This window comes from Myotis myotis, unplaced genomic scaffold, assembly GCF_014108235.1.
Source record: "Myotis myotis isolate mMyoMyo1 unplaced genomic scaffold, mMyoMyo1.p scaffold_m19_p_9, whole genome shotgun sequence".
Classification (NCBI taxonomy): domain Eukaryota; kingdom Metazoa; phylum Chordata; class Mammalia; order Chiroptera; family Vespertilionidae; genus Myotis; species Myotis myotis.
The window spans coordinates 91,518,609-91,545,811 of NW_023416401.1; the positions used below are offsets into that span (position 1 = coordinate 91,518,609).

General features: G+C 61.0%; 1 protein-coding gene across 11 annotated transcripts; it reads right to left on the bottom strand.

The window, feature by feature from the left end:
• Window positions 1-313: 313 nt before the first annotated feature.
• Window positions 314-14,300, bottom strand: RBBP8NL (RBBP8 N-terminal like). 11 transcript variants are annotated; one of them, XM_036323553.1, is made up of 15 exons: window positions 14,203-14,300; window positions 8,386-8,525; window positions 8,173-8,247; window positions 7,414-7,456; window positions 6,917-7,012; window positions 6,013-6,125; window positions 5,468-5,540; window positions 4,873-5,024; window positions 4,686-4,765; window positions 4,318-4,475; window positions 3,150-3,864; window positions 2,813-2,939; window positions 2,302-2,372; window positions 2,076-2,211; window positions 380-548 (listed from the first exon to the last, which is right to left on the bottom strand). In XM_036323553.1, exons 2-15 carry the CDS (start codon window positions 8,444-8,446, stop codon window positions 529-531), a joined length of 1,920 nt encoding a protein of 639 aa, XP_036179446.1. In that variant the 5' UTR covers window positions 8,447-8,525; window positions 14,203-14,300; the 3' UTR covers window positions 380-528. The 11 variants fall into 11 exon arrangements, with proteins under 11 accessions (XP_036179448.1, XP_036179442.1, XP_036179446.1 ...); XM_036323548.1 differs by having other exon boundaries at window positions 2,302-2,489; XM_036323552.1 differs by having other exon boundaries at window positions 2,807-2,939.
• Between the last annotated feature and the right edge of the window lie 12,903 nt (window positions 14,301-27,203).

Here is a 27,203-nt window from a genome sequence, read left to right on the forward strand (position 1 = left end):
ATGCTTGCAGCTCCGTTGCCCCTCAGGGAAGGGGTGCCCAAGAGTGCAGGGCCCTTGGAGTCTGGGATGCCAGTGGAGTAGAGGGGAGGGATGGGGGGCGGGGGAGGGGGGGGGAAGAGGCGCTGCCAGGTAAGGGCTGTCTCTGTGCTGCAGGGGTGGGGCTGGGCTAGGGCCTGATTTTGCCTCCTGTGCTTCTCAACTCCTGTTCCCCGCAAGGGAGGAGGTGCTGGGAAGAAGGTGGGATGACAGGTCCAGCCAGTCATCAAGATGGGTAGAGAAGAAAGGTTCCGAAAACCAGCTATAGACTCCCTCTCGGCCTTCCCAGCCCCTCTGGACGTGGCCAGGATTCAATCTCCTTCCCCCTGAGCTGGGCTGGGCTGGTGGTGTGGGCTGTCCTGGCCTCGGCGGGCAGAGCGCAATAGGACTCCTCCCAGATGCTGTTGCTGGGTGAGGGGCCGTCATCCTTGGGGTCTTGGGCTCCTGGGCCTTTCAGCTGGCGTCAGGGGCTCCCCTGGGGGTCCTTCTCCTTCAGGACAGCTTCTTGGAGGCTGTGGGAAGTGGACTGAGGTTAGGCTGGGACACCCGGCGGTGGCCTCGTGGGTCCTCCCTTGAGCTGACACCGGGCTCTCCCCAGGGCCTCGAGGGCAGTCTCTGGCAGGGAACTCAGAGCCCACCTGGCAGAGGTGACTTGTGCTGACAGCGGCAGACCCGGAGCCGCAGCGGCTCAATCGGAATTTGATGGAAGCGTGGACCCTCTCCCCAGGCGTGCAGCCCTGAGGCCGGCCCAGCCCTGGCCCCCCACCTCACTGCTTTGCAGAGAGAGGGCCCGGCACATTTTGGATAACCTGCCCTGAGGGGGAAAGGCTCTCAGAATCCCGAGACGCTGGCTGGGTGCCTCCATGGGCCTGCCTTCGGCCGGGGCCACAGGGGAGGGTGTCAGATCCTTGGGACCCTCGCAGGGGGCACCTGCCATATGCCCCAGGCTTGTCTCTGATGTGGGACAAGATTCAGACCTGGGTCAGAACCAGGTTGGAATCCTGACCCCGTGTACCAGTTTTGTGACCTTGGGTGAGTTCCCTCACCTCTCGGTGCCTCAGTTTCCCCACCTGTGAGGCAGTGAGGTCCATCACTGGGCAGGGTCATGAGGCCCAGAGGCAGTGACGACTGGACACTGCTGACACCCTCCATGGGCATAAGCTACAGGGGCGCTGCTGCTGGTGCTGAGCCGTGTGGCACTCTGCCTGGCACATAGTGGTGTGGGCCACAAGCTGGGCAAAGGCCCTGTTCTCACTGACCACCAGTGTGGCCATTGTGAGGTGTCGGTGCCTGACGGGGAGCCCCTGCACTGGTCCAGGTGGGAGGACCAGGGTTGGGCAGCTCAGCTCCAAGTGCAGGGTGGGGCAGACACCTGTGCGCCCCTATGGACTGTGCCTACCAGGACTGGGCAAAATCATGCCCAGCAGGAAGTGCCTGGAAATCAGGCAGGTGTGCTGGCCTCCTCCACGGCTCGCCCGAGCAAACACGGCTCTCAGGCACCTTCCCAGCAACAATGGCGCATTGTGGCAGCCAAGCCGGGCCTGCCTAGTGGCAGACCTGTTTGGACAAACACCAGGGCGGCATCCATTATTAGCTTATGCATTCAGTCTCTCTGGCACCTGGCCAAAGCTGCCTTTGTGGCCAGAGCAGGAAGTGGGGGTGTCCTGGTACCCTCGGGCTGGGGCCTCTGCTCCTGCTGCCCTGTTAGGAGGAGCCGGGCCCACAGGCACCACACATTTGAGCAGCCCCCACTTCCCCAGTGGAACAAACACACCCCATGCATCAAGGTGGCCAAAGGGGTCCAGGAGTCCACCCCTCCAGGTTGAAAGGACTGGCTGGGGCTGCTGTGAGGAGGAAGTGGACCAGGAATCACCCAGGCCCGACCCCTGCCTCCTCCTCTTAAGGGTCCTGCTCTGGGAGAGCTCCAAGGACTGGTTTCAGGGTCTGGGTTCCAGTCAATTGGAGGATGCCATTCCCCAAGGTGGGGTGGGGGTATTGGGGCTGCGGGACTCCCCACCCCCCACTGTCCGGGCCCATACCTTTGTCCCACAGGTCAGAGGACTGGACCCACTTCCTCTTCTGCTGCAGGCCCTGCCCGGGCTCCTTGGTGCAGAAGCACCTGGGCCCCTCCCCCGGGGTGCTGGATGTGGCCCCCGCCTCCGGGCTCAGGCCCACCTGCGGGGTGAGGGAGTATGGTCAGGGCCAGGACCCTCCCCTGAGCCTGGGAAGCCCTAGATTGGGGCCCCACCTGAGCCTGGGACCCACCTCACTGTCCGAGGCGTCTGGCTCATCCAGCTTGTCTGACAGCGGTCGCTGTGCCTGGGCCTTGCTGAGCTCTGCGGGGTGCAGGGCGTGGGTCAGGCCAGGCTGGTGGCCCGGGAGTCTGGTGGAAGCAGGGCTTGTTCTAGCCTGCCAGACCAGGATGAGTGGCAACAACTCTGCAGATGAGGAAACTGAGGCACAGAGGGGTGCTGTGACCTGCCCTAGGGTCCAGCGCCTGCACAGTGACCCCACCAGCTAGGGTGTCCCCTGGCTTGACCACTGTAATGGGAAACCCACACCCTGCCCCCAGACTCTAATTGCTGGGGCCCTTTCCTTCACGGCCTGTGGTCAGAGACACACCTGCCCTGACCCCCACCTCCCTTCTAGGTCTGCCTGTGGGGACCCTAGGGTTTGGCCTGTCAGGCCCACACTCAGCTGGTGCAGACCACTGCACATCCCTCCCCTCCTGGGGCCACATTTGCTGGGCTCTCATGACCCCAACACTCACCCTTACCTGGGAGGCCATTGGCATCAGGACTCTGTGGGTGGGGGGACGGTTTTGGCCTCTCTCTGGACTCATCTCCTGTCCTGCCTGGAGATGGCAGGCTAGGCTGGGGCTCTGGGAGAGGATGTGGGGAGTCCTGAGGGGAAGCACGTAGGTGGCTTGAATTCATTTGGGGAGACTGTCTTGCCCCCCAACCCAGCCTTGGGTACAGCCTTTGGGACCCTGGCTGGGCTCAGCTGGAGGGTCAGCCTGCCCTGCGCGTGAGCGTCAGGAACAGGCTTTCTCACTGGGCCCAGCTGCTGGCCTGGGTGTGGGCACATGAGGCAAGACCAGGGCTGGGCCTCACCTTGGGCGGGGGGGCCGCTTCTGGCCCTGGTGCTCTGGCCCCCTTGGTGCCATTGCTTCGCCCCCAAGGTCCAGACTGGGCAAGTGGCTTGGCTCCCTGGGGCGGCTCAGGGCTGGGAGTGTGGGCAGTTTTGGGGCTGAACCTCCTTGGCCGGCCCACGGGCTTGGGGCCATCCCGGCCCCGCCCCCACTCAGAGAGGTCCAGGGGCTTGTCTGGAACAAGGTCCTCTGTGGCTGTGGCCTCCTGTCCCCTGGGGCTGCCTGGGCCTGTGGGCTGCTGGTGCTGCCTCCTGGGCAGGGCTGCCCCGGCCACCTCGCCCTCTGACCCCTCAGAGTCGGAACAGATTGGAGGGGAGGGCGGTGTCTCCCCTGGCCTGGGAGGCCCTCTCATCCTGGCACCGCCAGCCTGTCTTCGTGCCTGTAGCTGCTGGGCCAGGAGCAGGCTCAGTGCTCCCTCCAGCCGAGGATCCCGCATGTCCACCCGGGTGCCCGGTGGGCCCAGTAGCCCTGAGGGCACCTCCCAGGCCTCTGCCTCTCTGGCCTTCAGGATCTGGAGCTGGGGACCGCCAGGGGCTGCGACGGGGGCCCGGGGGCTGCTTTGGGGGCTCCGAAGGTGCAGGGACAGAGGGCGATTCAGGAGGCAGAGGCGGTCAGTCTGGAGGGCGTGCTTCAGGGACTTGTGGGGCCTGGCGGAGGCCTGAGAGGCCCGCAGGAAGCTGGGGTGGGAAGAAGCCCAATGACAGGGGCTCAACCCCATGTCCCAAGGGAGGCCCGGAGAGGTGCGGAGAGCCGGCCAGGTCAGGGGGAGGGTAGGGGAGAGGGTGGGTTCCTAGCCCCTCCCCCTCCCCCGCTCTGGAGGCCAAGCCACATGACCTGGAGCCTGGGGCTCTGTGGTCTCTCCCCTTCTGGGCATCAGGTACCTGCCCTTACTGGAGTGCTGGCTCCATCTCTCCCCGCAGCCCCCCACCCATCCTGGCTGTTCAGGAGGGTCCCCGTGGGGACTTCGTGATGGGGGGAGTATCCAGGAAAGCAAAGCCTTGGGAGGGCATGAGCTCCTGCCGTGCCATGGAGGGGCTCCTGGCCACTGCCCCCCTCTCAAAGGTGGGACTAGATTGGGACAGGTGCTCAGCTGAGGCCACTCCTGGTGGTGGCTGTGGGCAGAACCTCACCTGTCCAGGGAGAGGCTGTGCTCGTAAGGCGGGCTGGGTGGGCTGCTCTGGGCAGAGGGCGTCCCATTGGTGGAGCCCCGGTCAGCGGAGCAGGCCCAGGCCCCCGGCCGCACCACGGCAATGGTCCCGTGCAGCTGGTTGGAGATATGCTGGGGGCTCTGCACAGGGTGGGCATGGTCAGCCTGGGTGGGGCTGGCTGGTGCCCTCTGCCCTTGCTCTTTGTGGGACCTTGGACAGGTCACCCACCGGCTCTGAGCCTTGCCTCCACCCATGTTGAATGGAGCTCAGGGGTCCCTGTCTGTCCCAGAGGACAGCGCGTGGCATGTGGCTGGGGCTGGGAGAGGTGGCTTGGGGTCCCTTGTCCTCACCATGTCTGAGGCCCGTGGCTCAGGCAGGTTGGCACCCGGGGAGATTTTGGCCACTGGAGACATCCTGTGCTCCAGCTTTTCTGTGGGAGGAAACGCATTGGACAGGCCAGGTTGGGAGATGGCTCAGCCCCTGCCCAGAGGCCCCCTGGCCTGGGATGCCCGCCCCCCGCCCCCAGCCTCACAGCACCTTCTCCCCGTGGACTGGCATCTAGGGGGTGGTCCTCGGCCTCCTCGTGGCCTTCTGGCAGCTTCTCGGTGCTGGCCTTCCAGGGGCCCGGGGAGATGAGCAGGGGGGGTGAGGAGGGGTCCGAGGAGCTCTCCCTGCACTGGGGCTTGGGTCTGTCTCCCGAGGGGAGGGGAGAGGGAGGGCAGTGCCCCCAGACACAATCAGAAAGGCCAGGGTGTCCTCCTGGGGGCCAAGCCACCACTGCAGGGGGACCCAGGTGACCCAGAAAGAGGGCCCTTGACACCACCCGAGATGTGCCCCCAGGTGCAGAGCCCGAGTGGCAAAGCGGCTGGCGTGCTGGGGACCATCCCTGTTTCTAAGGGGTCCACTGGGCTCCTGTCCATTTACAAGGCACCTGTGCTGGTTGCTCTGAGGTCGGGAGTTGGCTCTATGGTGAGTGGCCATGGGACACCCACCCCAGCACTGGGCTGGTCCCCCACAGGGTCCTGTGCCCCCATGCTCTGCCCCTGGTGCCCCATGGACGCGTGGCGGGTGCCTGCTGGGAGCTGGGTATAGGGATCAGGGTGCTCAGGCCCCTGGTGCCTTCCCCACTCACCCCAGGCCCCGAAGCCGGGCCACCTCTTCCTTCAAGGTCTCATTTTCCTCCTGCAGTCGGGTCATCTCATTGGCTGCAAAGACACTGATTAGCGAAGGCCTGGGGCCCCTCACAGCCCCGGGAAGTCTCCCTTCTGGTCCTGCCCCCAGGCCGGGGCCGGGCATGCGCAGGTGCCCCCTGCATGCTTGCTGCCTGAGGGGACGGTTGAATGTGACTGACTAAACTGCGCCAGCATTAAGGCTGAGGAAAGCGATGGGACCTTGTCCCCGGAATGTCCCCCAAGGTCAAGGGGGCCTGCTCTCCTCACGTGGGGCCTCAGGGGCCTCTCGTCATCGCAGGAGGGGGAGTTGAGTCCGAGAGGGCAGGGGACTGATGAATGAGGGACGTGCCAGGGCCAGCTGGGGCTTCGTATCATTTGTCTGTAAATTGGGGTGTGGGGTGACCGTCGGACAGAAGGATCACCTTCCCTCTTTCCCTGTGGCGCCATGTCAGGCTGAGCGGGCCCTGGGGTCATGGCCCACAGAAGGGGACAGCAGGCAGCTCACTGAGGATGAAGAGGTGCTGCAGGTTCTGGAGGAGGGAGCTCTCGAACTCCTGCTGCTTCTTCCTGGCCAGCTCCTGGGTGACAGTGCAGCGGTCGCACAGGCCGGCCCGCAGCCTGTGGCGTGGGGGAGGCAAGAGGTCACCCTGAAGAGGCAGACTGAGGCCCATCGAAGAGCTGGGACCCTCCAGGGATGTGCCCCTGCCTTTCCCAAACTGTGGAAGCCTGCCCCATCCCCGAAGTTTGGGAAGGAACCTTGAAAATACAGTTTACTTAAGGCTCTGAGAAGTCCTGCAGGGAAGGTGGGGGAAAGCTGTCTGGTTTAGTTTAACCCTAGAGCTTCCCAAACGCAACCACAGACCCCTTGTCCTCCCCCCTCCCTCCAATCAGGACAATGGCCAGCAGGTGGCCGAGTTCTGGCTCACCTGTTCTCCAGCACCTGGCTCACCTGTGCCCCAGCACCTGGCTCACCTGTTCTCCAGCACCTGGCTCACCTGTGCCCCAGCACCTGGCTCACCTGTTCTCCAGCACCTGGCTCACCTGTGCCCCAGCACCTGGCTCACCTGTGCCCCAGCACCTGGCTCACCTGTGCCCCAGCACCTGGCTCACCTGTGCCCCAGCACCTGGCTCACCTGTTCTCCAGCACCTGGCTCACCTGTCCCCCAGCACCTGGCTCACCTGTTCTCCAGCACCTGGCTCACCTGTTCTCCAGCACCTGGCTCACCTGTTCTCCAGCACCTGGCTCACCTGTCCCCCAGCACCTGGCTCACCTGTTCTCCAGCGCCTGGCTCACCTGTACCCCAGCACCTGGCTCACCTGTCCCCCAGCACCTGGCTCACCTGTTCTCCAGCGCCTGGCTCACCTGTACCCCAGCACCTGGCTCACCTGTCCCCCAGCACCTGGCTCACCTGTTCTCCAGCACCCGCACATTGTCTTTCAGAGCCTTCTGCTGCTCCCTGAGCTGGTGGTTCTTGGCACAGAGCTCCTCTACCCTTTGGGCATCCCTGTGGGGGGGAACCAACGAGATGGGGTTTCTCTCTTGCCACCTGCAGTTCTCTCTTGCTACAGAACTGAGCCCCATCTGGACGTGGGGAGCCCCTCCCCTCAGTTCTCAATGTCTCATGACGTGTGTTCCCACTGATAATTGTTGGTACTGCAGGCGCCTGGAGTGGATGTGGCTTGCCCAGCCCCGTGGAGGGTCCCTGTTTGCAGTCCTGGCTCACCAGCTATTGGATGCATGACATGGGCCAGTGGCTCCCTCCCTCCTGCCCATGCGGAGCCTGTTTCTCTTTGTACATGGGGAGGTGGGGGTGGGGGCTCCCTGGCATTTGGGAGGATGAAGTGAGTGACTGGTGAGCTGCTGTCCTTCGCATCCGTTCCCGCTGGGCCAGCCCGTCTGACTCACCGGCACCGCTCTGAGTTCAGTTCCAGAAGCTTGTTCTGCAGGCCTGGAGGGTGGAGGAAGGGGTGGAGGGTCAGGCCGGCTGTGCAGGCAGCCCCTGCAGCAGAGCCCAGGGCACCTCCTGTTCCTCTCCACACCCGCACCCCTGATGGACCGCCTCACTGACTCAGTCTCGGGACTGCTCAGGATCGCTGCCCTGGGCCCAGCGTCTCCCTTCCCCATGGGGGCTCTGACTCTGGTGTCTGTCTGGAGGTTGGTTGGGACCTCGAAGCTGGGAGTAACAAACCACCTAGCCAGGTCCTGGGAGGGGCATTACATTTGGGTGCAGCTAATATTGAAATAAAATGGGCTCTTGGGAGGGACCCTGGCAGACTCCTCCATGCCCCAAGCAGACCTACTTCTCTAAGTCTCTGGGGAGGTGACCCAGGCCCTTGGGGACCTCTGGGGGAGGGGGGGTGCTTGTGGGATGGTTGGTCTCAGGAGGGTCTGGCCAGGGCCCAGGGGCCCGGGGAATGGAGGGACAGGTGTGTGGGCGGGGCAGAGCTCAGCCTGGTGTCCAGGAGTGAAACGGAGGGTTTCAGATCAATGCCCTGGACGGGCCTCCGGACCCGTGAGCTCCCGTTCTTAGAGAGGGGCCTTGCTTCGGGGGACGCCGAGACCCCTGCCCTGAGCGAAGGAGGCTCCTGGCTCTTGGCAGCAGGCCTGGCTTTTTATTTCCACTCGGCCTGGGCTGACCGTTGGGAGAAGCCCTGCAGGGCTCACTTGGGGTGCTGATCTGAGGCTGGGCACCTGGCCACGTGGATGCTCTGGGCTCTGAGGCATTACTTCCTTCTGGGCCTGGAAGGCAAGGTCCTAGGTTTGGAGGCGATGTGTGGGGCACCCTGGCCTGGCCTCGGCTCTTAGGCCACTGGTCCAGGTGAGAGCCACCTGTGGAGACCAGCCCCACCTCACCCACCCTGCCCCCGCGGCACTCACCCAGGACCTCCTTCTCATGGATGTCCTTCAGCCTGTTTAGGGACTCCATGAAGCTCTCCATGGCCCTCTGGGCCCTGGCCAGGCCCCTCTGTGCTCAGGTGCAGGGTGCCCCTCGGTCCTACTGCCCCTCTGTTTCCAGCCTGTGGAGCAGGAAGTGGGAGAGGGGCTCTTTGGCTTGGGAAGGGCCTATGGGCTGTAGGGTCCAGTCATGGGCCACTGCTTGGAGAGGGGCTAGGTGCTGGCCCCGTGGGTGTTGGTGGAGTGTCCTGTCTGTGGACCACCCCCACTCCCACTGGGTCATGTCCACACTGAGGACCCAGTGGGCTCCTCTACACTGTCCTGCTCTTAGCTTTCATACTTTGGGGGAACTTGGAGGGGACAGGAGGGATGGGACCTGTCCATTCAATATCCACCACCTAATCCCGGCCTCCCGCAGGCATGTCCCTTACTCTCCCCATCTCCCCCTCCCTCTGTGGCTGCAGATTGGCCCCAGGCCTGGGAGGCTGGGCCCCTGGTCAGGAGCCTTGGCTGGGCCTGGCCTGCAGTGGCTCAGAGCACCCACATCATGCTCCATGAGCCCATTAGCCGGCTGTGACATGCAGCCCCCTCTGGGGAACTCTCTCCAGCAGCTCCTTCCCTGAGGGGTGGGGACACTGCCGGCTACGGGGTGCCAAGGGCCGCCAAGGCTCAGACCTCAGCACGGGGCCCCCTCACTCAGTCTGGTGTGCTCTGTCCTGGCGTGGTAGTGTGCGCACACGCACTGTGCATGTGTGTGCACATGCGCGCACATGTGTATGTGTGTGTACGCGTGTGTGCATGCTGTGTGTGTGTGTGTGCATGCGCGTGCGTGTCAGGGTGCTGAGGCCCAGTGCTCTCTGTGCCCACCTTGAGTCTGAGTAGTTGTGGATGCTAATTTTGACCCCAGGTCTGTATTTACTGAGGCTGAGCCAAGCCCCCTGCATGCCCGCTGCAGGGGTGGGGTCTGTGGCCAGCTCCCTGGGGCCCTGAGTCTCACAAAGAGCAGAAGGATCCTGTCCTGCCTGCCCGAGGCCAGAGACCTCTTCCCTCTGGGTCTCGCCTCCAGGCCACGGTGAGGTGGCCCCTCCTGGTCCCCAGCCTGAGGAGCCCTGGGGTCCCCTGGGCCCTGAGAACAGACAGCCAGGCTCCTGTACCCCCAGAGCCCTCCCCTCTGGCCGCCCGCACTGACCCCTCAGTAGCAACTGTTGGCAGGACTTCTACTTATGCCCAGAATCTCATCTTTCCCTCCTTGCCACCCCACACTGGGCCCAAGCCACCATGGGACTCCGTTGCATCTCCCGGGCCACTGCACCTGGCTCCCTGCCTCTGCCGGGCCCCAGCACACACTCTGCACAGTGCAGCGCAGGCCCTTGAAACCTCTGCTCAGAATCCCCCCTCGGCTGGCCACAGAAGGGGGCGTGGTCTCATTTGCATTTCAAAGGTTGCCCTGAGGATGTCTGAGTTCGCAGCAGCACCCTACAAAACAGCCCCAAACTAGAAAACCCCAAATGCCAACTGCCAGATGTCCCCGGCCAGAGGACTGCCCCAGCCCCCACTGCCGTCATTGAGTGACACGGGAGCAGAATGGAAAGCCAGCCTGCTGCTCTGGGCTCTCGGAAGTGGGGGTGGCAGGTGCCATGGGGTCACAAGGCCTGAATGGAGCAGGTCTTATGACCCCAAGAGAAGTCGGGGGCAGCAAGCACAGGGCTAGGACTGCCGCCGGGTAACAGACCATGAGTCTGGCTCTCAGCCAGGCCCTTGAGCCTGAGTCAAAGAACAGTGGGAAGCTGTGCTTCTGTACCGGAGACAGCCCGGCTGGAGGACAGGTGAGAGCCTGTGCCCTGCAGTGTCCAAGGAGCCGGCTGTGCAGGGCCTGGGGGTGTGGTGGAGGGTGGAGCAGCAGGAAGGCCAGGCTCCCCAAACTTGTTTACCAGACCTGCCTGGGCTGCGGGGAAGTGGGGGTGCCCGCATGGTGGCTCTGTGTCAGATGATGAAGCAAAGATGCTGAATTCCGGAGGCCGGGGAGGCCAGGGCTGGAGCAGAAGGGGTATAAATGGTATCGGCCCGTTTCCTGAGCGCTGTACACACCGTCACTTTCATGACAGTCCAACCCTGACCACACCGTAAACAGTCCACTCTCCAGATGGGGAAACTGAGGCCCCAAAAGATCATGTCACCCTCCCCAACTGCCCAGTGGAGGCGGAACCCAGGGTTTGAACTTTCTCTGAGGGCTATGGATGCTGCACCCTCACCCCATGGGGACAAAGGACATGTCCTAGTAGTCCCACTGTGCTCACTGTGCTGACCTTGACCTCATGGTGGGGACCCTGGAAGGTAAGACTTTGAACTGGGGCCTCCATGGGCTCAGGTCTCTAGCAGGAGGGTGAGGAGGGCCGGGGAGGGGCTGAGCCGCAGCGCCTGAAATTCCACCCAGACCTGCCTGACAGGCGCCTCTTCCCTCCAACACCTGTGGTGGCCGTGGGCCGTGGGCTGTGGGCTGGGCCAACGCCCATAAAGGAGGCGCCCAAGGGAGCCCTTGGTGTCATGGGCCGGGAGAAGCCTGTGTGGGCTCTGGGTCCAAGCAAGAGGCAAACATTGATCCTGAAGAGGTCACTGTGGTGCCCTCTGTTGGGTGCCACCCCTGCCCCGCCAGGCTCCTCTTTGTGCCCCAAACTGCCCTGCCAGCCCTCCCAGCTACTGCTCTCAGGGTCCCCAAAGGGCGGCAGGAGACACCCTGCATGCTGGGCAGGGGAACAGCATGGACAAGGGCCCTGGGGCAGGCCTGTGCAGGTCGCTGACAGCAAAGTTGGAGTCTCCTGTCTGCACACATAGCCCAGGGCCACCCAGCCCGTGCGGCAGTGCCATGGGGACAGTGTGACTTTCCCAGGAGGGCAGGTGACCGAGTGCATTGTCTGAGGCGAAGTGGACAGTCAGCCTCCAAGGGCACTGTGGGTAGCATGGCCCTGGGTTGTAGCTTCCTGCTGGGAGGTCAGCGGGCCTCCCTATCATGCGGCTCTGTGTCTGCCAGGAGTGCCCAGGGCAGTGGGGGCTGGGGGTTCAGAGAACTCTGGAGGCCTGTGCGCAGGAGAGGTTGGCCTGAGCTGCTCTCGGGGGTGGGGCTTGGAAGCAAAGACCTGAGTTGTGCTCCTTAGGGCCCCAGACAGGCCAGGGCTCCCCAGCCCTCCACCTCTGGATGCCCAGGCTGCAAGGTTTCTGCTGGGGCTGAGCCCCTGGAAGGGCAGGTGGGAGGGAAGGGCAGGTGGGCCGGCCATGCTGAGTCAGCCAGGCCAGATCGATAAAGACATGGGGGCCCAAGCCATAAGCCTACAGCCCTGGTAGCGGCCCTGTCCTACCTTTACCTTCTGTGCAAACTTGGGCTAGTGGTTTTACCTCTCAGAGCCTCAGTTTCCTCATCTGGGCGTAACACTACCCTTCGTATCAGGGACTGTGAGGCTCCTTCCCAGTAACACGTGCCCAGGGGACACCCGTCCAGGTTAGATATGTCCAGGGGACGCCCGTCCAGGTTGTATATGTCCAGGGGATGCCTGTCCAGGTTGTATATGTCCAGGGGACGCCCGTCCAGGTTGTATATGTCCAGGGGACGCCCGTCCATGTTGTATATGTCCAGGGGATGCCCGTCCAGGTTGTATATGTCCAGGGGACGCCCATCCAGGTTAGATATGTCCAGGGGACGCCCGTCCAGCTGAGATATGTCCAGGGGACGCCCGTCCAGCTGAGACATGCTCAGTCCAGTGCCTGGCAGGCTGAGTGCTCAGTTGACTACAAATGGAGACCCTGCGCCCCGCCTGCAGTCTTCCGATGGTGCCTCCCTCACGTGTGGCCCCGGCACTGCCATTTCTGCTTACAGGACCCCCCTCCTCTTGGGCCAGTTCAGGTCCCATTGCCACGAAGGCCCTTTGCAGGAGGACACCGCCCCCCGCCCCAATTCAGAAATCTGTAGTGATGGTGCAGACTGTAGAGACACTTCAGGCCACTGAGTCTTGGTGGCTGTGCCAGGGCAGGTGCCATGTGGCCCCCACGCAGGGAGGCACTGAGGCCCCGCTGTAGCCCCAGCCTGGACTGGGCTGTCAGGTTGAGCGGCCAAGCCCCAGGCGTGTGGTTTCTGGCCCTGCTCCTGGGCCAGCGGCCCCGGCTCCTCGCCCCTCGCTGCCTCCCTGCCCGGGGCAGTCCTGCTTCAGCAGCCCTCGATGCCGGAGCACTGTGGCCGGCCCGTACGCTGCTCCTTTGCCATCGGTCTGTCTGTCTGTCCACCTACCCACAAAACAACCATGATGATGCTGCAGTAGCAGCAGCTGCTGCTTCCTCATGCCCACTGTGCCAAGCATGGTGCCAGGGCTCTACATGCTTGCAGGGCACTAAAAACGATCCCAAAGCTTCTCTGAAGGAGTGTGGAGAGGTCACTGGATGTACCGTCCCCAAGTGACGGACCCTGACCTCCTGCTGGGCCTGCATGGGGCCAGGCACGCCGTCGGAGCCCACTGCACGTGCAGCGTGGGGATTTATGCACCCACTGCGTGCCCAGGCTCGGGGCGTGCGGCCATCTGAGGAGGTGCTCATTGGCCCGCTCCACAGGCTCCGGCCCTGAGTCCTTGTCCACCCTCTGAGGGGGCCTCTGCGCGGCTGGGCAGTCACTCACCTGGCTGAGCCTCAGTGTCCCTCTCCACACAGACAGAAGTGAGCTCTGTCCCTTGCTCCTGGAGGGGGGGGGGGTCTCTGCCACCTCAAGCTGTCAGGACTCAAACACAGTGGTCAGGGGCCAGTCTGGGAGCGCCCACATGCCAGCACCCTATAGGTGCTCCATGCTGTGGCTCACTGGGTCTCATGCTTGCCCATGGAGTGGCCACGCCAACCCTGTTTATAGAGGAGCAAGAGAGGTTCACAAGGACACAGCCAGGGCAGAAACGGGGCCTCCTAATGACCCCTGGGCCAGCTCAGGGTGGAAGGTCGTTCAGAGATGTGTCACTGCCAGGGAAGTTTCTAACGTCACCAGACACACAGGCCCGTGACACACATGCACGCCTGATGCCCACACCCATACACATGGATCCTAATAACATCCTAACACATGTTAGAGCACATCCCAACACGAGTGCCACACACACATGTGCTCCCCTCAGCCACCTCCCCCGCCACGCACCCAGCACTGCCCTGGCCCAGGGAGAGCTGCACATGAGTGTGCATGATGCACGTGTGCACACATAGTTGTGCATCCCACAGGCGCATGCACACGTGCACAGAGGAGCAGGACAGGGCGCTCCCAGGTGGGCTGAGGTTGCTTCTTGGCTCAGGTAACTGTGGGCCTTGCAACCTGACTTCCAGGGCATGGGCTACCTGCTGCACCCCTGAGGCCTCACTGGGGGAGGCTGAGCAGGACCATGGCCCCCAGGAGGCCTCCCCAGAGACACCAAGGTCAGGGCAGCCCTGTCCCACAGCCCCGTGCCCCTCCTCACCCCCAGGGCTTCACCCCGCCCATGAGGACTCAGCTGTGGGGCAGATCCAGGATGAGGTGCCTGGCCAGCTGCCCATTCCCGGTGCCCCAGACCCTCACTCCCAGTCATGACTCTGCACCCTGCCCCTGGCCAGGAAGCTCACTGGGTCCCCTTCCCCCTAGACGAGGCACCTCAGAACAGGTGGCTGCACCCCTCTTACCAGCCTGGCCAGCCCACCTCCTGCCCAGCAAACAGGGGCTGGGGTGCTTTGGGTGACCCCACAGTGACCCCAGCCCCTCCCCTGCCTCCAGCTGCTGGAGCTGTAGGGTCCCGGGCCCCGGGTACTCACATGGCCCCTCGCCGGCCCGTGTTGACCTCCGCGGACCTTCCTGCCCGAGATGGAGGCAGCAATGTGTGAAGCTGCACAGGCAGCAAGACGCAACTTGGCCAAACCCGCTGGGCAGGTTCTGGGCTCTCCTTGCCAGGAGCAGAAAGGAGGCAGGGCCCAAAGCCGCCCAACAGGCTCTGCCATTGCAGAAAGTGGTGGAACAGGTTGGGTCTGACCCCACATAGAGCTGGGATTGTTTCTCCGTAACACATGGCCCACACCTCTGGCCAGTTAACAAGGAGACTCTGGGGCCTCCAACGTGGAGGGGGGGGGGGGCGGGCAGGAGGCAGCTGGCTTCTCTCTTGTAGCCTTGGTGCAGGTGGGCAGCAGGCCCCTCCTCCTTACATCCTGGCTCGCAGAGGGCTCACCTTTCTGGCCTCGGGTTCCCGGTCTGCAAACTGAGGATAAGGAGACAGGGCTTGTTCCCATGGGAGCTCAGGGGACGGAAATCTGGAGCCGCTATTGGAAGTGGCCCCACTGGGTCTGGGGGCTGCCCTGCCCAGTGGTGCCCCTCTGGCTCTCGCTGAGGACAGCAGTCAGGCCTAGGAGTGGGGCAAGTTGGGGGGCCCAGTGGGGATGGGCCCAGGGGTTCTGCTCGGGTATGAAAGGGGCTGGCATGTGGTTTACATGTTTGTTCTCTGCACAGGGACCTTGTGGCCCCACTCACACAGCAAAGAGCTGGCCTCTGAGGGCTGCGGCCTCCCCATGCTGCTGCCCCTGCACCCCTGCCCCAGGCCCCATGCCACCCTCCACCCGCTCCCTGCACATACCCCCACACTGTCCTCCCTGCCCCAAGTGCCCACACCTCCTTCATCCCCACCCCAAGCTCCTCCCTTCACACCCCTCCAACTCCCCCGACCCTCACTCAGCTCGGAGCTCCCAGGGCTCAGAGGAGGACCAGGTGAGGTCCCAGAGGGACTTCCTGCTGCCAGGGCGGCCGGGGCTCTGGGAGGGAGCAGAGTCAGCGTAGAGCTCTTTGGGTGTTCCTGCGTGACGCCCCCCGCTGGCTGCCCTGTGAGAGGATCTGTGCGCAGGCCGGAGACGTTTTCATGTGCTTGCGTGTGCTTGCGTGTGCACTGCATAAGGGAGTGATGTGGCAGTGTGTGTACAGCCTGATGTATGGGGGCCTCCCCATGGCTTGTGCCAGGTCACACCCTCCACCCCAGACATGTGCAGACGCTGAATATCCGATGCTCATTCGTGCACACATACATGCAACAGGTGCTCACTGAGTGCTGCACAGTCAGGCAGGTGTGTGACCAGCCACTGAGGTCGCACTGCACCTCTGTTGTGGGACCAGCCAGGGTACAGGTGAGACGGCCAGTGCAGCAACCTTAGATCTCACCTGGCGTGTTCATCCGGCAGCTATTTATAGAGCGCCCACTGTGCTCAGGCCCTGGTGATGAGGGTGCCCTGAGATGGAGTGCAGGACAGGAGGGAGGAGTGAGTGGGGGACACAGTGGGGGGAACAGAGAGGGTGAAGCCACCTGGCTGGAGAGTGCCTGTGGGGATGGGAGGGACCAGGGGTCCACAATCACGCCTGTGGCTGGCCAGGGGACAGGTGACACTACTGGGCCAGCCAGCGGCTGGAGGGACACCAGGCCAGCATTGTCAGCCTCTGAGAGCCCTGAGCAGAGGGAGGGGAAAACACTAGAAAGGGGAGGATGGCCGCTGCGGGGTGGAGGCGCGAGGGGCCAGGGGGGGTGCATGTGGGTGTTGCAGCTTCCCACAGTCCCGCTTGGCTGCTCCGTGGGCCACTCACCTATTTGCTCACACAGCCATCCAAGGACTACTTCTCTGCTGTATGCTTGGCTCTGAGCACATGCATGGTCGTGACTGGGCCCAATTTTTTGACCTCCTGCTTGGTAGCCTGTCAGAATCAGACATACAGTGGTGCTCTCTGAGCCTGTTTACTCACCTGTAACCCAAAGACAGAGTTTCCTACTTTGCAGAGTCGATGTGAGGATTAAATGAGATTATATCTTGCACGTATTCATGCATTCATTCACTCATTTTGTTTGTTGAAGCCCAGGACGCTGGGTGCTGGGGAGTGGGACTCACTAACCAGGCAGCACCCCCCCTCAGACATCACCCAGCAGCCTCAGGGTGACCGCCTGAATGACACCCACAGACCGTGGCTTCACCACCAGCGAGCCCAGGGTCAGGGTCTGCTCCACACCCGACCGTCAGCTGGAGACCAAGGCCCAAGTGGGCTGGGGGGCACCTGCCAGGGGTGCAGGGGGCTAGAAGCAGCTCCCCAAACCCAGCCCAGAGCTCCCCAAACCCGGACCAGGCAGTTCTCCTGCATGTGAGGGGCTAGGGCTTGGAGCCTGGGAAGGGTCTGTGCCCCAGGGCGTCTCCTGGAACAGCTGGAGGCAGAAGTGCCCAGGGATCCGCAGTCTGGCTTTTACCCGGCGCAGGCGGGGCGGGAGATAAGGCTTCAAAGGCACCTGCTAAGGCACTTTTAGGAGCCAGGCCTGTCCTGCTGCTTCGCAACTGTTTGTGTTACTGGATTGATAGATGGGGGTGTGGGCAGCGGCCAGGCCAGGCCAGCCCTGAACCCTGGCTCCAGATAAATGGGTCACCTATTAATATGGCCTTGCAGAGCGGCCTGAGGGGCGAGGCTGCCTCCCTCCATGTCTGGGGCCTCTGTCTCCACCCCACCGGCTCCTGATGGCCAGGGACAGGGCCAGACTGCAGCTTGGGGTTGGCCCAGTCTGGCAATGGGAGGGGCAGGGGGCCTTGGGATGTCCTTGCGGGGGGGAGGCACCCCCACATGGCCTCAACACAAGGCACCCTTTTCTGAAAAGTACACTTTGATAGCACAGCAGGGCGAGGATGGCTGCCTTCAGAGCACTACACCGTCACAGGCCAGGCCACGGGCCCTTTATGGTCGCTTCCACGCCTCCCGGTCACCTCGCTGCGCGGCCTCTGTCTCCTCCCAGGTCCTTCTCTGCATGACCCTCTACCTGTGCCTTCAACCCTGTCCAGTGGACAGTCCGGGGCACCGGGCACACTCACGAGCATGCGCAGCGTCTCCACTGTCGGACCCAGGACACTGTCGGACCCAGACCCCAAGGAGACTGCGTGCTCGGCAGCTGTGGCTCCCTCTGCACAAGCCGTGGCAGCAGCCACGCTGCTCTGTCTCCGCGGACCTGCGTCTTGCAGTCACTTCATGGAGTGGACTCGCACGTGTGGTCTCTGTCCGGCTTTGTTCCCTGAGCATCATGTTTTCGAAGTTTGCCCACTTTGTGGCGTGAGCCAGTCCTTCCTTCCTTTCGAAGGCTGAGTAATATTCCGTCGTGTGGAGGGGCCACATGGTGCTCACCGTCCTCTGTCGGTGGACACTTGGGGTGTTTCCACCTTTTGGCTGCTGTGAACATGTGTGGACCAGCCTGTGAGCACCTGCTCTCAGTCCTCTCGGGCGTACACCCGGGTGGGCGGGCTGGGCCCCGGCGATTCTGTGTGACTGCCTGCGGGACTGCCGGCGGCTTTGGCGATTTAATTGCTCAGCCTGCGAGAACCAGGATGGCGAGTCCTGCACGGCTGCTGGTGGAGTCATCGGGGTTCTTGCTAGAACCTGGGCTGCGGAGGAGCCGGCGGCAAAGGAGCCGGCCCGGCCCTTGGGAGTCTCGAGGGAGAGAGCAAGGAACTGGGTGAGGAGGAGAGGAGAGGTCCGGAGGAGGCCACCTGGGCGGGGATCAGGATGAGGACAGTGGGTGCAGAGCTGAAGGCAGCACTGACACTCAGTAATGAAGAGAAAGAACGTATTTTTGGGGTTTGCTTTTGTTAAAATTTTAATGGAGAAAATTGTGGAGTCACAGGGAGCTGCAAGAAATATATAGGGGGCCCTGTGTGATCTTTTTATAAAAGGTGTCACCCCGGCCATGGCAATTTACCCAAATTCGTATGTGAGAGAGTGTGTGCATGCGCTAAATTCTACATGTTTTATTTCCTCCTACAGAGTCAAGACAGAGCACGTTCCCAGCACCCTCCTGGGACCTTTGCCTCCCCCTTTTACAGCCACGCCACCTCCCTGCTTCCCTGTCGCTACACCTGCAGCCACTGCTCTGTTCTCCATTTCTGAAATTCTCATTCCAAAATATCAGCTGCATGGACCGCGCCGTAGGTAGCCATCTGGGCCTCGCTTTTCTGCTCAGGTCATTGCGTGTCTGTTCACTTGCTTCTTCCCCGTGGCTGCTGAGCAGAGCGCCATGGTGGGCCGGACCCCCCACTGAAGAGGCGTCCACGTAAAGTGTGGTGAACACTCGTGGACAGGTTTTTGTGTGGGTGAAGTTTCATCTCTGTGGATACATGCTGGGTGCAGCCACTGGGGCCTATGGCAGTTGCATGTTTAGCATGTAAATAATTGCCAATATTTTAATGCAATATTTTAAAAGAGCAAAATCTTCCCTGGCCGGGTGCTCAGTTGGTTGGAGCATCGTCCCCATACACCAAAAAGCTGTGGTTTTGATTCCTGGTAAGGGCACATACCTAGGTTACAGGTTTGATTCCTGGTTGGGGCACGTATGGGAGGCAACCAATTGATATTTATCTCACATCAATCTCTCTCTCTCTCTCTCTCTCTCTCTCTCTCTCTCTCTCTCAAATTATAAAAACATATCCTTAGGTGAGGATAAAAAAGATCAAAACCAATAGAAAAACCTGCAATGAACAAAATATCAAAGTTTTAAATAAAGTCAAGACTAGGATGAGGGGAGCAAAGAGCTCACACTCGGGGGTGTGCAAGCCCAGGTTGGAATCTTTTCCGTGCTGAATAATACCCCCCGTCTGGGTGGGCCACGGTGACTCACCCACCCACCTGCGGAAGGACGCCTGGGCTGCTTCCCATCCTGTCAGTCAAGAACAAAGCTGCTGTAAACGTCGGTGGGCAGGTTTTGTGTGGACATCAGCTTTCAGCTCCTTTGGGTAAATAGCAGGGAGCGTGACTGCTGGGTCCCACGAGTCTGTTCAGTTTGGTAAGAGACCACCCAGCTGTCTTCCACAGTGGCTGCGCCCCTGCCTTCCCACCAGCAGTGAGGGGGCTCCCGCTGCTCCCGTCCTCGCCGGCACTTGGTGTTGTCAGTGCTCTGGGTTTTGGCCGCTCTGATAGGTGTGCAGTGGAATCTCATTGTTTCATTTCCATTTCCCTGAGGACGAGGACTCGGAGCATCTTTTCATTTGCTTACCCGTCATCTGTGTATCTATTTGGTGAGGGGTCTGGGAAGGTCTGGGCCCATTTTTAATCGGGTTCATTGTTTTCTTTCTGGGCTTAGAATTCTTTGTATCTTTTGGAAAACAGTCCTGCATCAGATGTGTCTTTTGCAACTCTCTCTCCTCTCCGTGGTTGTCTTCTCATTCTCTCGGTATTGTTTTTGTAGAGCAGAAGTGTTTTTTATTTATTTTTATTTTTTATTTTATTTATTTTTAAAAAAATATGTTTTATTGATTTTTTTCACAGAGAGGAAGGGAGAGGGACAGAGAGCTAGAAACATCGATGAGAGAGAAACATCGATTCAGCTGCCTCCTGCACACTCCCCACTGGGGATGCGCCCGCAACCAAGGTACATGCCCTTGACCAGAATCGAACCCAGGACCCCTTAGTCCTCAGGCCGACGCTCTCTCCACTGAGCCAAACTGGTTAGGGCCAGAAGTGTTGAATTTTAATTAAGTTCAGCTCATCACTTTTCTCCTTCCTGGGTCGTGCCTTTGTTGTTGTAAAAAGTCACCTCCAAACCCAAGGCCCTCTAGGTTTTCTCCTGTGCTACGTTCAGGAGTTTTATAGTTTTGCGTTTTACGTTTAGGTCTGTGGTCCGTTTGGGTTAATTCTGCGTGCAGGTCCTTGTTTTGCATGTGGATGTCCAGCAGTTCCAGCACCACTTTCTGAGGAGACCGTCCTTTCTCCATTGAGCTGCCGTTGCTCCTTTGTCGAGGTCCGTTGACCGTATTTACGGGGTCTATTTCTGGGCTCTCTGTCCTGCTCTGTTGGTCTATGTGTCTGTTCTTTCACCAGTAACCACGCTGTCTTGATCGCTGTAGCTTTACAGTCAGACTTGAAGTCGGTGGCGTCAGTCCTCCAACTCTGTTCTTCACCTTCATGGTTTATTTATTTATCTTATTTTATTTAAAAATACATTTTTATTGATTTCAGAGAGGAAGGGAGAGGGAGAGAGATAGAAACATCAATGATGAGGGAATCATTGATTGGTTGCCTCCTGCACACCCCCTACTGGGGGTCAAGCCCCAACTGGCACGTGCCCTTGACTGGAATTGAACCCAGGACCCTTCAGTCCGCAGGCTGATGCCCTATCCACTGAACCACACCAGCTAGGGCTCCCTCATGGTTTCTTTGGCTGCTCTGGGTCTTTCGCCTCCATGTAAACTTTAGAGTCAGTTGGTCCATATCCACCACATAACGGGCCAGGTTCTGGGGGGATTGCACTGATGCTCTCACACCCCCTGAAAAGCCTGTGCTGGCCGTAGGTGGGGGGTGGGGGGAGGTTCTGGGGGAAAACCAGCGGGCGCCCTGGGCATTTCCCAGCTCAGCTTTCTTTTGGGGACAGTGGGGCCACTGTCCCTGGCAGGTGTGGGAATTAGATGCGAGAACTAACCATGGATGCCGGGCAGCGCCTGGCCTGCTGAGTCCCCCCAAGTGGCCACTGTTACGCTGTTTTTTATTTTGACATTTTTTGAGTTCAGCAGCTGGGGAAGGCCCAGAGCCTCAGCCTGTCACTGGGCAGCGTGGTCTTGGGGAGCAGGGCTGTCCTGGAAGGCGTCCTGGCCACTGAGCAGCGAAGTTCACCCAAGACCCTGCCGGAGCCTGGCCTGCAGCTCCGGGCCTCCTCGCCGACTCCGGGAACTTGAAAACGTGTTTTCCTGCTTCCTGTCCCCAGATGTAAACGGCCCGACAGACGGTGGCAGCGCTCCGGACCTGTGTGTCTGCACAGAGCAGCCTCTGGCTTCCTCGAGTGGCTGAACTTGTACGAGCAGTAATGGGGTTGTAATCGCTGCCGGGGTCGGGATAACTCGGTCCATGGTTGTGGCGGGGCAAGGGGGTGTCCGTGATGGGAGTGACCCAGCCCGAGCTGGGCTGTCTGTCGGCACCTCACAGATAATAAAACCGTGTCTTCCTGCACGCACGGGAGGTAGAGGCAGCGTCAAAGCCGGTGTAACCGATGCTTCCTGGCCAGGAGTGTGATGTCAGAAAGCCACGGTGCATGCAGCATGGATCCCACGCACATCATAAAGATACAGTAATGGCCCACGTGTCTCTACAGAAATACTAATATTGTTGTTTTATGAGAAACAAGAGTTGAAAATATTAAGAGTCAGAACTTTATGGCCAAAAAAAAAAGAAGGCTACGTAATGAGGACATGGGAAGGGAGATCAGAATATCTGTCACCGCTGGTCTCAGCATCCTGGAGGGGCAAGGCGGGAGGTGGCTGCCCCCCTTTGATGGGCTTGGCGGGCACTGTGACCCTCTGTGACCCCAAGGGCCAGCTGGGAGCCCTCTCCTCATGGAGGACTGGGAAGGCCCACTTTCGGGAGGAGGGGTGTTAGTGTCCAGGCAGCTCAGACTGGGGTTGGGTCTCACGGTGCATCCCAGGCTGGGGCCACAGCAGGCCAGGCGGTGACTGGCCTCCCCCAGCCCTGGGGCCTCCCGGTGCAGCCAGGTGCTCCGATGCCCTGTTGTCACCGGCTCTGTCCAGAAGGAAGGTCTGTTGGCTACGAGTGCTCGTGATCAGATGGCCACACACTGCGGGGCAGAATCTAAGTCTTTGTTTCAGGGTCAGCTACAAAGGAACAAAGTTAGGGGCCCCAGGAGACACTGTGGGTGGCGAGGGGGTCTGGGCGGCTCTCCGTGGGTCCCCAGTCCTCTGATGGGGCCTGTTCTCCTCAGGAGCTGCCTGCCCTGGTGCTCGTGAGCACTGGAGGGGGCTCATCTGGCTTGGCCGGGCCCTGGTGGCTGTGCTCCACACGGGGGTCTGTGGGAGATGGAGGGCGTGGCTTCTGTTCTCCGCTCCCTGGGCCTGGGTGGGAGGGCCGCCCTGGGTGTGCCCAGGGTCACCGCACACTCAGCGTGAGGATCTTCCAAAACTTTGCTCCAGTGTTTTTGTTTTTTAATGTGAAATTCCTACAATCTAAAATTAACCATTTTTAAGTGAACAATCCAGTAGCATTTGGCACATTTGCAATGGTGTGTAACCACTCCTCTGTCTAGTTCCAGAACATTTTATTTCTTTTAAAAATTTTTATTTCTTTCTTTATTTTAAAATATGATTTTATTGATGTTGAGAGAGAAGAAGGGGGAGAGAGATAGAAGCATTGATGAGAGAGAGATCTATTGGCTGCCTCTTGTACACCCCCCACTGGGGATTGAGCCTGCAACCCTGCCTGGGAATAGGACTGGTGCACGGGGTGATGCTCAACCAACTGAACCACTGGCCAAGCCCCGACATTCCAATTACCCAGAAGGAGACCCATAGGCATGAAGTCCCCCGCCCCCCCTGCCCCCGCTCCTGCTGCCCCATCAGCTTCCGTCTGGATGCGTTCGCCTGTTCTGGAAGTTTCCTAAACAGAATCCTGCAGCATGTGGTTGTTTGTGTCTGGTTTCTCTCATTTAGCACTTCGTTCTTTTTAAAATATATCTTTATTGATTTCAGAGAGAGGAAGGGAGAGGGAGAGAAATAGAAATATCAATGATGAGATAGAATCATTTATCGGTTGCCTCCTGTACGCCCCCCCACTGGGGATCAATCTCGCAACCTGGGCATGTGCCCTGACTGGGAATCGAATCATGACCTAATGAGTCATGGGGTCGATGCTCAACCACTGAACCACACTGGCCGGGCTCACTCAGCATTTCTGAGGCTCATGCATGCTGTAGCCTGGATCCGCGCTTCCCTCCTCTTAGCGGCTCACTAATACTCCATTGAGGGACGAGCACCATGTGTTTATCGATTCTTCTGCAGTGGACGCTGGGCTGCTCCCACCCTGTGGCTGCTGTGTGTGGTGCAGCTGTGCCACTTGGGCACGCAGGTCTGAGCTCCTGTTCTCAATTATTTGGGGTATTTTGCTTCGATTGGAGACCCTTTTCCTGCCCAGCTGTTGGAGCTCTTACTGAATAACTTTAAGTGAGTATCTGCAGGGTGGCAGGCATTGCTCAGCACCCCTTTCTGAGGCGCTCAGTCTGATGGGTTCAATGAGCTCCCAGTTCTGCTGTAGCGGTGACCATGTCTCTCCCGGAACTCCGTGTGCGTGGAGCCGCTCTGGCTGGGGGTCCCCACCCTGGCGCCTTCCCAGCCGCCCTTCCTTCTAGCCGAGCAGCAGCCCCTCAGACAGACAGGCACACCAGCTGGACCCTCTGCGTCCTGGCCCTGTGCCCCCTTGATAGCAGTACCATGAATCATGCATCTGAGGTGGCAGCACCTGGGTGTTGCCACCTTTCTGTCCTGCTGGACAGGACAGCCCGGGAGGGCAGAAACCACGCTGTCTTGTCCTGAGGCCCTGCCTGGGCCGCTTGGGCACCTGCACGGCCAGCTGGCATTAGCAGGGGAGCTGGAGTGAACCAAGGGGCCTTTCTGGCTCCACCGGCTGACCCTGTGCCCTCCAGGTCTGAGCTCATGCTTCTGAGGGCCTCCCCATGTGGCCTCAGGGCCCGGCCAGAGCACGTGGAGGAGGCCAGGTGTCACCTCACTGACGGGCTTTCCAGTGGGGTAAGCGAGCGCTTTAAAACCCAGGGGCTGGGCAGGACCTCGTCCCCACCCGGTGCCGGGGCTGGGCCCACCGCCGCTTCCGTAATGTCCGCACCCGGAAGGGGCCTCCTGGGCCTTTGCTTTAGAGGCAGAGGTGGGGGTTCCTCCCTCCCTGACCCAGCGCTGGCCAGTTGCTAGGTGGCCTGGGGGCATTTCCCTGACCTCAGGAGCAGGGCACTGGGGATGGGGTCCGAGCTCTGGGAGCCTCCCAGCCCAGGAGGCACTGCCTGGAGCCCAGGCCGAGGCTGTGTGGTCCGCTACAGCCTCTGTTGCTCTCCCAAACACGCAGTTACATAAACCGCGATAGCACTTCATAAACATTTTTCTAACATGAGAATGTTTGACGTGAATTTCAGCTATTTCAGAACTAATAAACAATCATCAGTGTCATGGCCGAGCGGGAGCAGAGCCGCAGAGCTTCAGGGAGGATCAAAGGCAGAGCAAGGGCCTCTCCAGGGGAAGGGGCCCTCCTGGTCCTCGGGAGGCAGGCGCTGCGTGTTGGCCAAGATGGGGGGGGGGGGGGGCTACGAGTGCTTGCCCTGCAGGGCCTGGGGGCCCAGAGGTGCTGCAGGGCCCTGGGGGTCCAGAGGTGCTGGGCGTGTCCCACACAGGCTCCCCAGGGCTCAGCGGACGGGCCTGGAGATGCTCACGGGGCTCACGGGGCTGACAATGGGGCTTATTCCCGAAGGGGGTCTGGGGCAGGGTCTGTGGCCGTCAGTGAGCTGCTAGGTGCCTTGCCTGTGGATGCCTCAGAGCCCAGGGGCCACACTGCCATGTGCCTCAGAGATGTGTTCCGTGTCCATGTCTGTGGGAGGCTCTGGGTGTCAGGACCCCTGAGAGCATGTCCCAGTCGGCCACCGGCCCAGCAGGCCCGGGCTGCCGGCTCTATTTCCCAAGTGCCACCTGTCACTGGCTGTGCACTGGGGCTGGGAGTGGGCAGGGAGCGGCAGGGATGCCCAGAGACCCCCACAAGGGCGGCACACCCGGGGCTCAGAGCCCAGCAGTCTGAGGGAGCTGTGGAGTATGGGGAAGCAGGCGCAGGGGGCGCCAGGAACCCACGCTGACCGGGGCAACGTGCCGGACGGAGTATTGCCTGTGTTCATGTGAGCCCTGGGGACATGGAGCAGGCTCCTCTCCCCTCGACTCCCTCGAAGCCCAGGGCTGGGATTGGGTGCTCGGTGGCCGGCGGAGAGATGCATGGCTGTCTCTGGGTACCTCCAGTGTCTCCCGGGCTCTGTTCCCGACAGCACCACAGAGGCTCTTGGTAACGGGAGACCATGTTCTGGAACCCTCACGCCCTCCGCAGCCCCTACTTGACGAGTCTGCAGGGGCCGGCTGGCTCCTTGCTCCAGGCAGGGCTTGCCTCAGGGTCTGTGCACTGGCCTGTCTGCTGCTCTGCACATTCTCTGCTTCTCCCTCAAATACTGCTGGGGGGCGTGGGGTGGGGGGCGAGGAGCGTGGGGGAGGAGGGGCTCCACCTCCTTCACGGGATCTGCAGAACCCAGCAGGAACGTTGACCCAAGACATGGAGGTCGATGAAGGCCTCATCTGGCAGTTGGTTTTGGCACAAAGCGGACCACTCAGGGCACTCCCCACATGGCACAGCCCCTGCCTGTGCCCCTGCCTGGCTGGCTCCCCAAGGACAGCCGTTGGGGATTCTAGTCTCTGCAGTTGCAAGCAGGGCTGTGGGAACCCAAGGTCCACAGAGGCTGAGTGACTTGCCCAAGGCCACCCAGCTAGTTGGGCAGAGCTGGGTTTGAACCTGTGTGGAGTCCCAGGTCCCTGCTCCTCACCAGCCTGCACCTGGCCCTCCTGATGACCTGGTTCGTGTAGTTGTGGGTTCGTCCATCCAGGGCTGCCCTGGTTGTCTGGGGGTCCCGTGGGGCCAGGGCTGGTGGTCTGTGCTCACCGCGTCCAGTTGCTGGCCTGGTGAGCAAGGTATAGGCTGGGGCCTGGACTGCAGGTCTTGCTGACGGAATGTGGGGCTAGAGTAGGTGCTTCCCAGGAGGGCCCCGAACTGAGTCCCCCATTTCTTCATTTCTTCATACATTCCTTCATTCCTCAAGCATCTCCCACCACGCTGTGTGCCCTTGTGTTGAGCCCAGTGTGGGTGGTGACTACAGGCTCAGGAGCCCTGGTCCACGTTCTGGAGCTTAGAGCCGGCCAGGGCCCTGGGGAAGCCGCTGCCCCCTCAGAGGGAGTGGGACACACATTCAAGTGGCTCCGGTGGGGCCTCCCCTGGCGCCTCCTCCTCCACCCCTCCCTCATGGCACCTCCTCCTCCACCCCTCCCCTCATGGCACCTCCTCCTCCACCCCTCCTCCTCCACCCCTCCTCCTCCACCCCTCCCTCATGGCACCTCCTCTTCCACCCCTCCCCTCATGGCACCTCCTCCTCCACCCCCCTCATGGCACCTCCTCCTCCACCCCCCCTCATGGTAGGAGGCAGAATGGAGGGGATTAAGAGGCCCCTGCCCTTACCAGCTGGGCCCTGCAGCCCAATGTGGTGTCATTGGAAAATGTGAGTTCCCCCTCTCCAGGCCGCTGGCTCCCCACCAGGCCCCCTCCCCGCCCCTGGGGGCATCAGCAGACACCTCTGCTTGGCAGCAGAGGCTGGCACGACCTCACCCTGCCTGGGTGGCCGGCCGGGCTGGGGTGTCCACTGGGTGGCTGCATGGAACACACACTCCATCTGCCACTAATGAGGGCTGTGCCTACAGCCTGGGGACTCTGTGGAGCCTCATCTCCAAATACAGGCTCAACCTCCTCTTTGGGCCAAAACCCAACCAGAGGGCCCAGCTGGCTGGGGATTGGGATTGGGACCAGCAAAGGCACCATCAGACCTGGCTGGGTGGCTCAGTTGGTTGGCATATCATCCCCTACACCAAAGGTTGCAGGTTCAATTCCCAGTCAGGGCACATACCTAGGTTGTGGGTTTCGAACCCTGCCTGTAGGGTGCATTCAGGAGGCAGCCGATCGATGTTTCTCTCTCTCTCTTCCTCTCTCTCTCTCTCAAATCAATAAAAACATATCCTCAGTCAGTGAGGATGTTTTTAAAAAGGATCCAGGCCCGAATGGTCCTACAGGCTACGGCTCCTGCTGCTACGAGCAGGGCAAGGCCCCGCTCCGGGTGGACACCCCAGAGGCCCAGCAGAGGGCGGTGGGCAGGCTGGTGAGAGTGTCCTGGCCGCCGGCCACTGCCACAGAC

What these genes read in the sequence shown, in the direction of transcription:
- RBBP8NL (XM_036323548.1), bottom strand. Translation starts at nt 8,446, where the DNA reads ATGGAGAGCTTCATGGAGTCCCTAAACAGGCTGAAGGACATCCATGAG. An exon ending in GCCCGGCTTCGGGGCCTGGG is followed by an intron (nt 5,025 to 5,467) that starts GTGAGTGGGGAA and finishes CTCGGGAGACAG; the next exon opens with ACCCAAGCCCCAGTGCAGGG. An exon ending in CTCTGACCTGTGGGACAAAG is followed by an intron (nt 549 to 2,075) that starts GTATGGGCCCGG and finishes CACTTCCCACAG; the next exon opens with CCTCCAAGAAGCTGTCCTGA.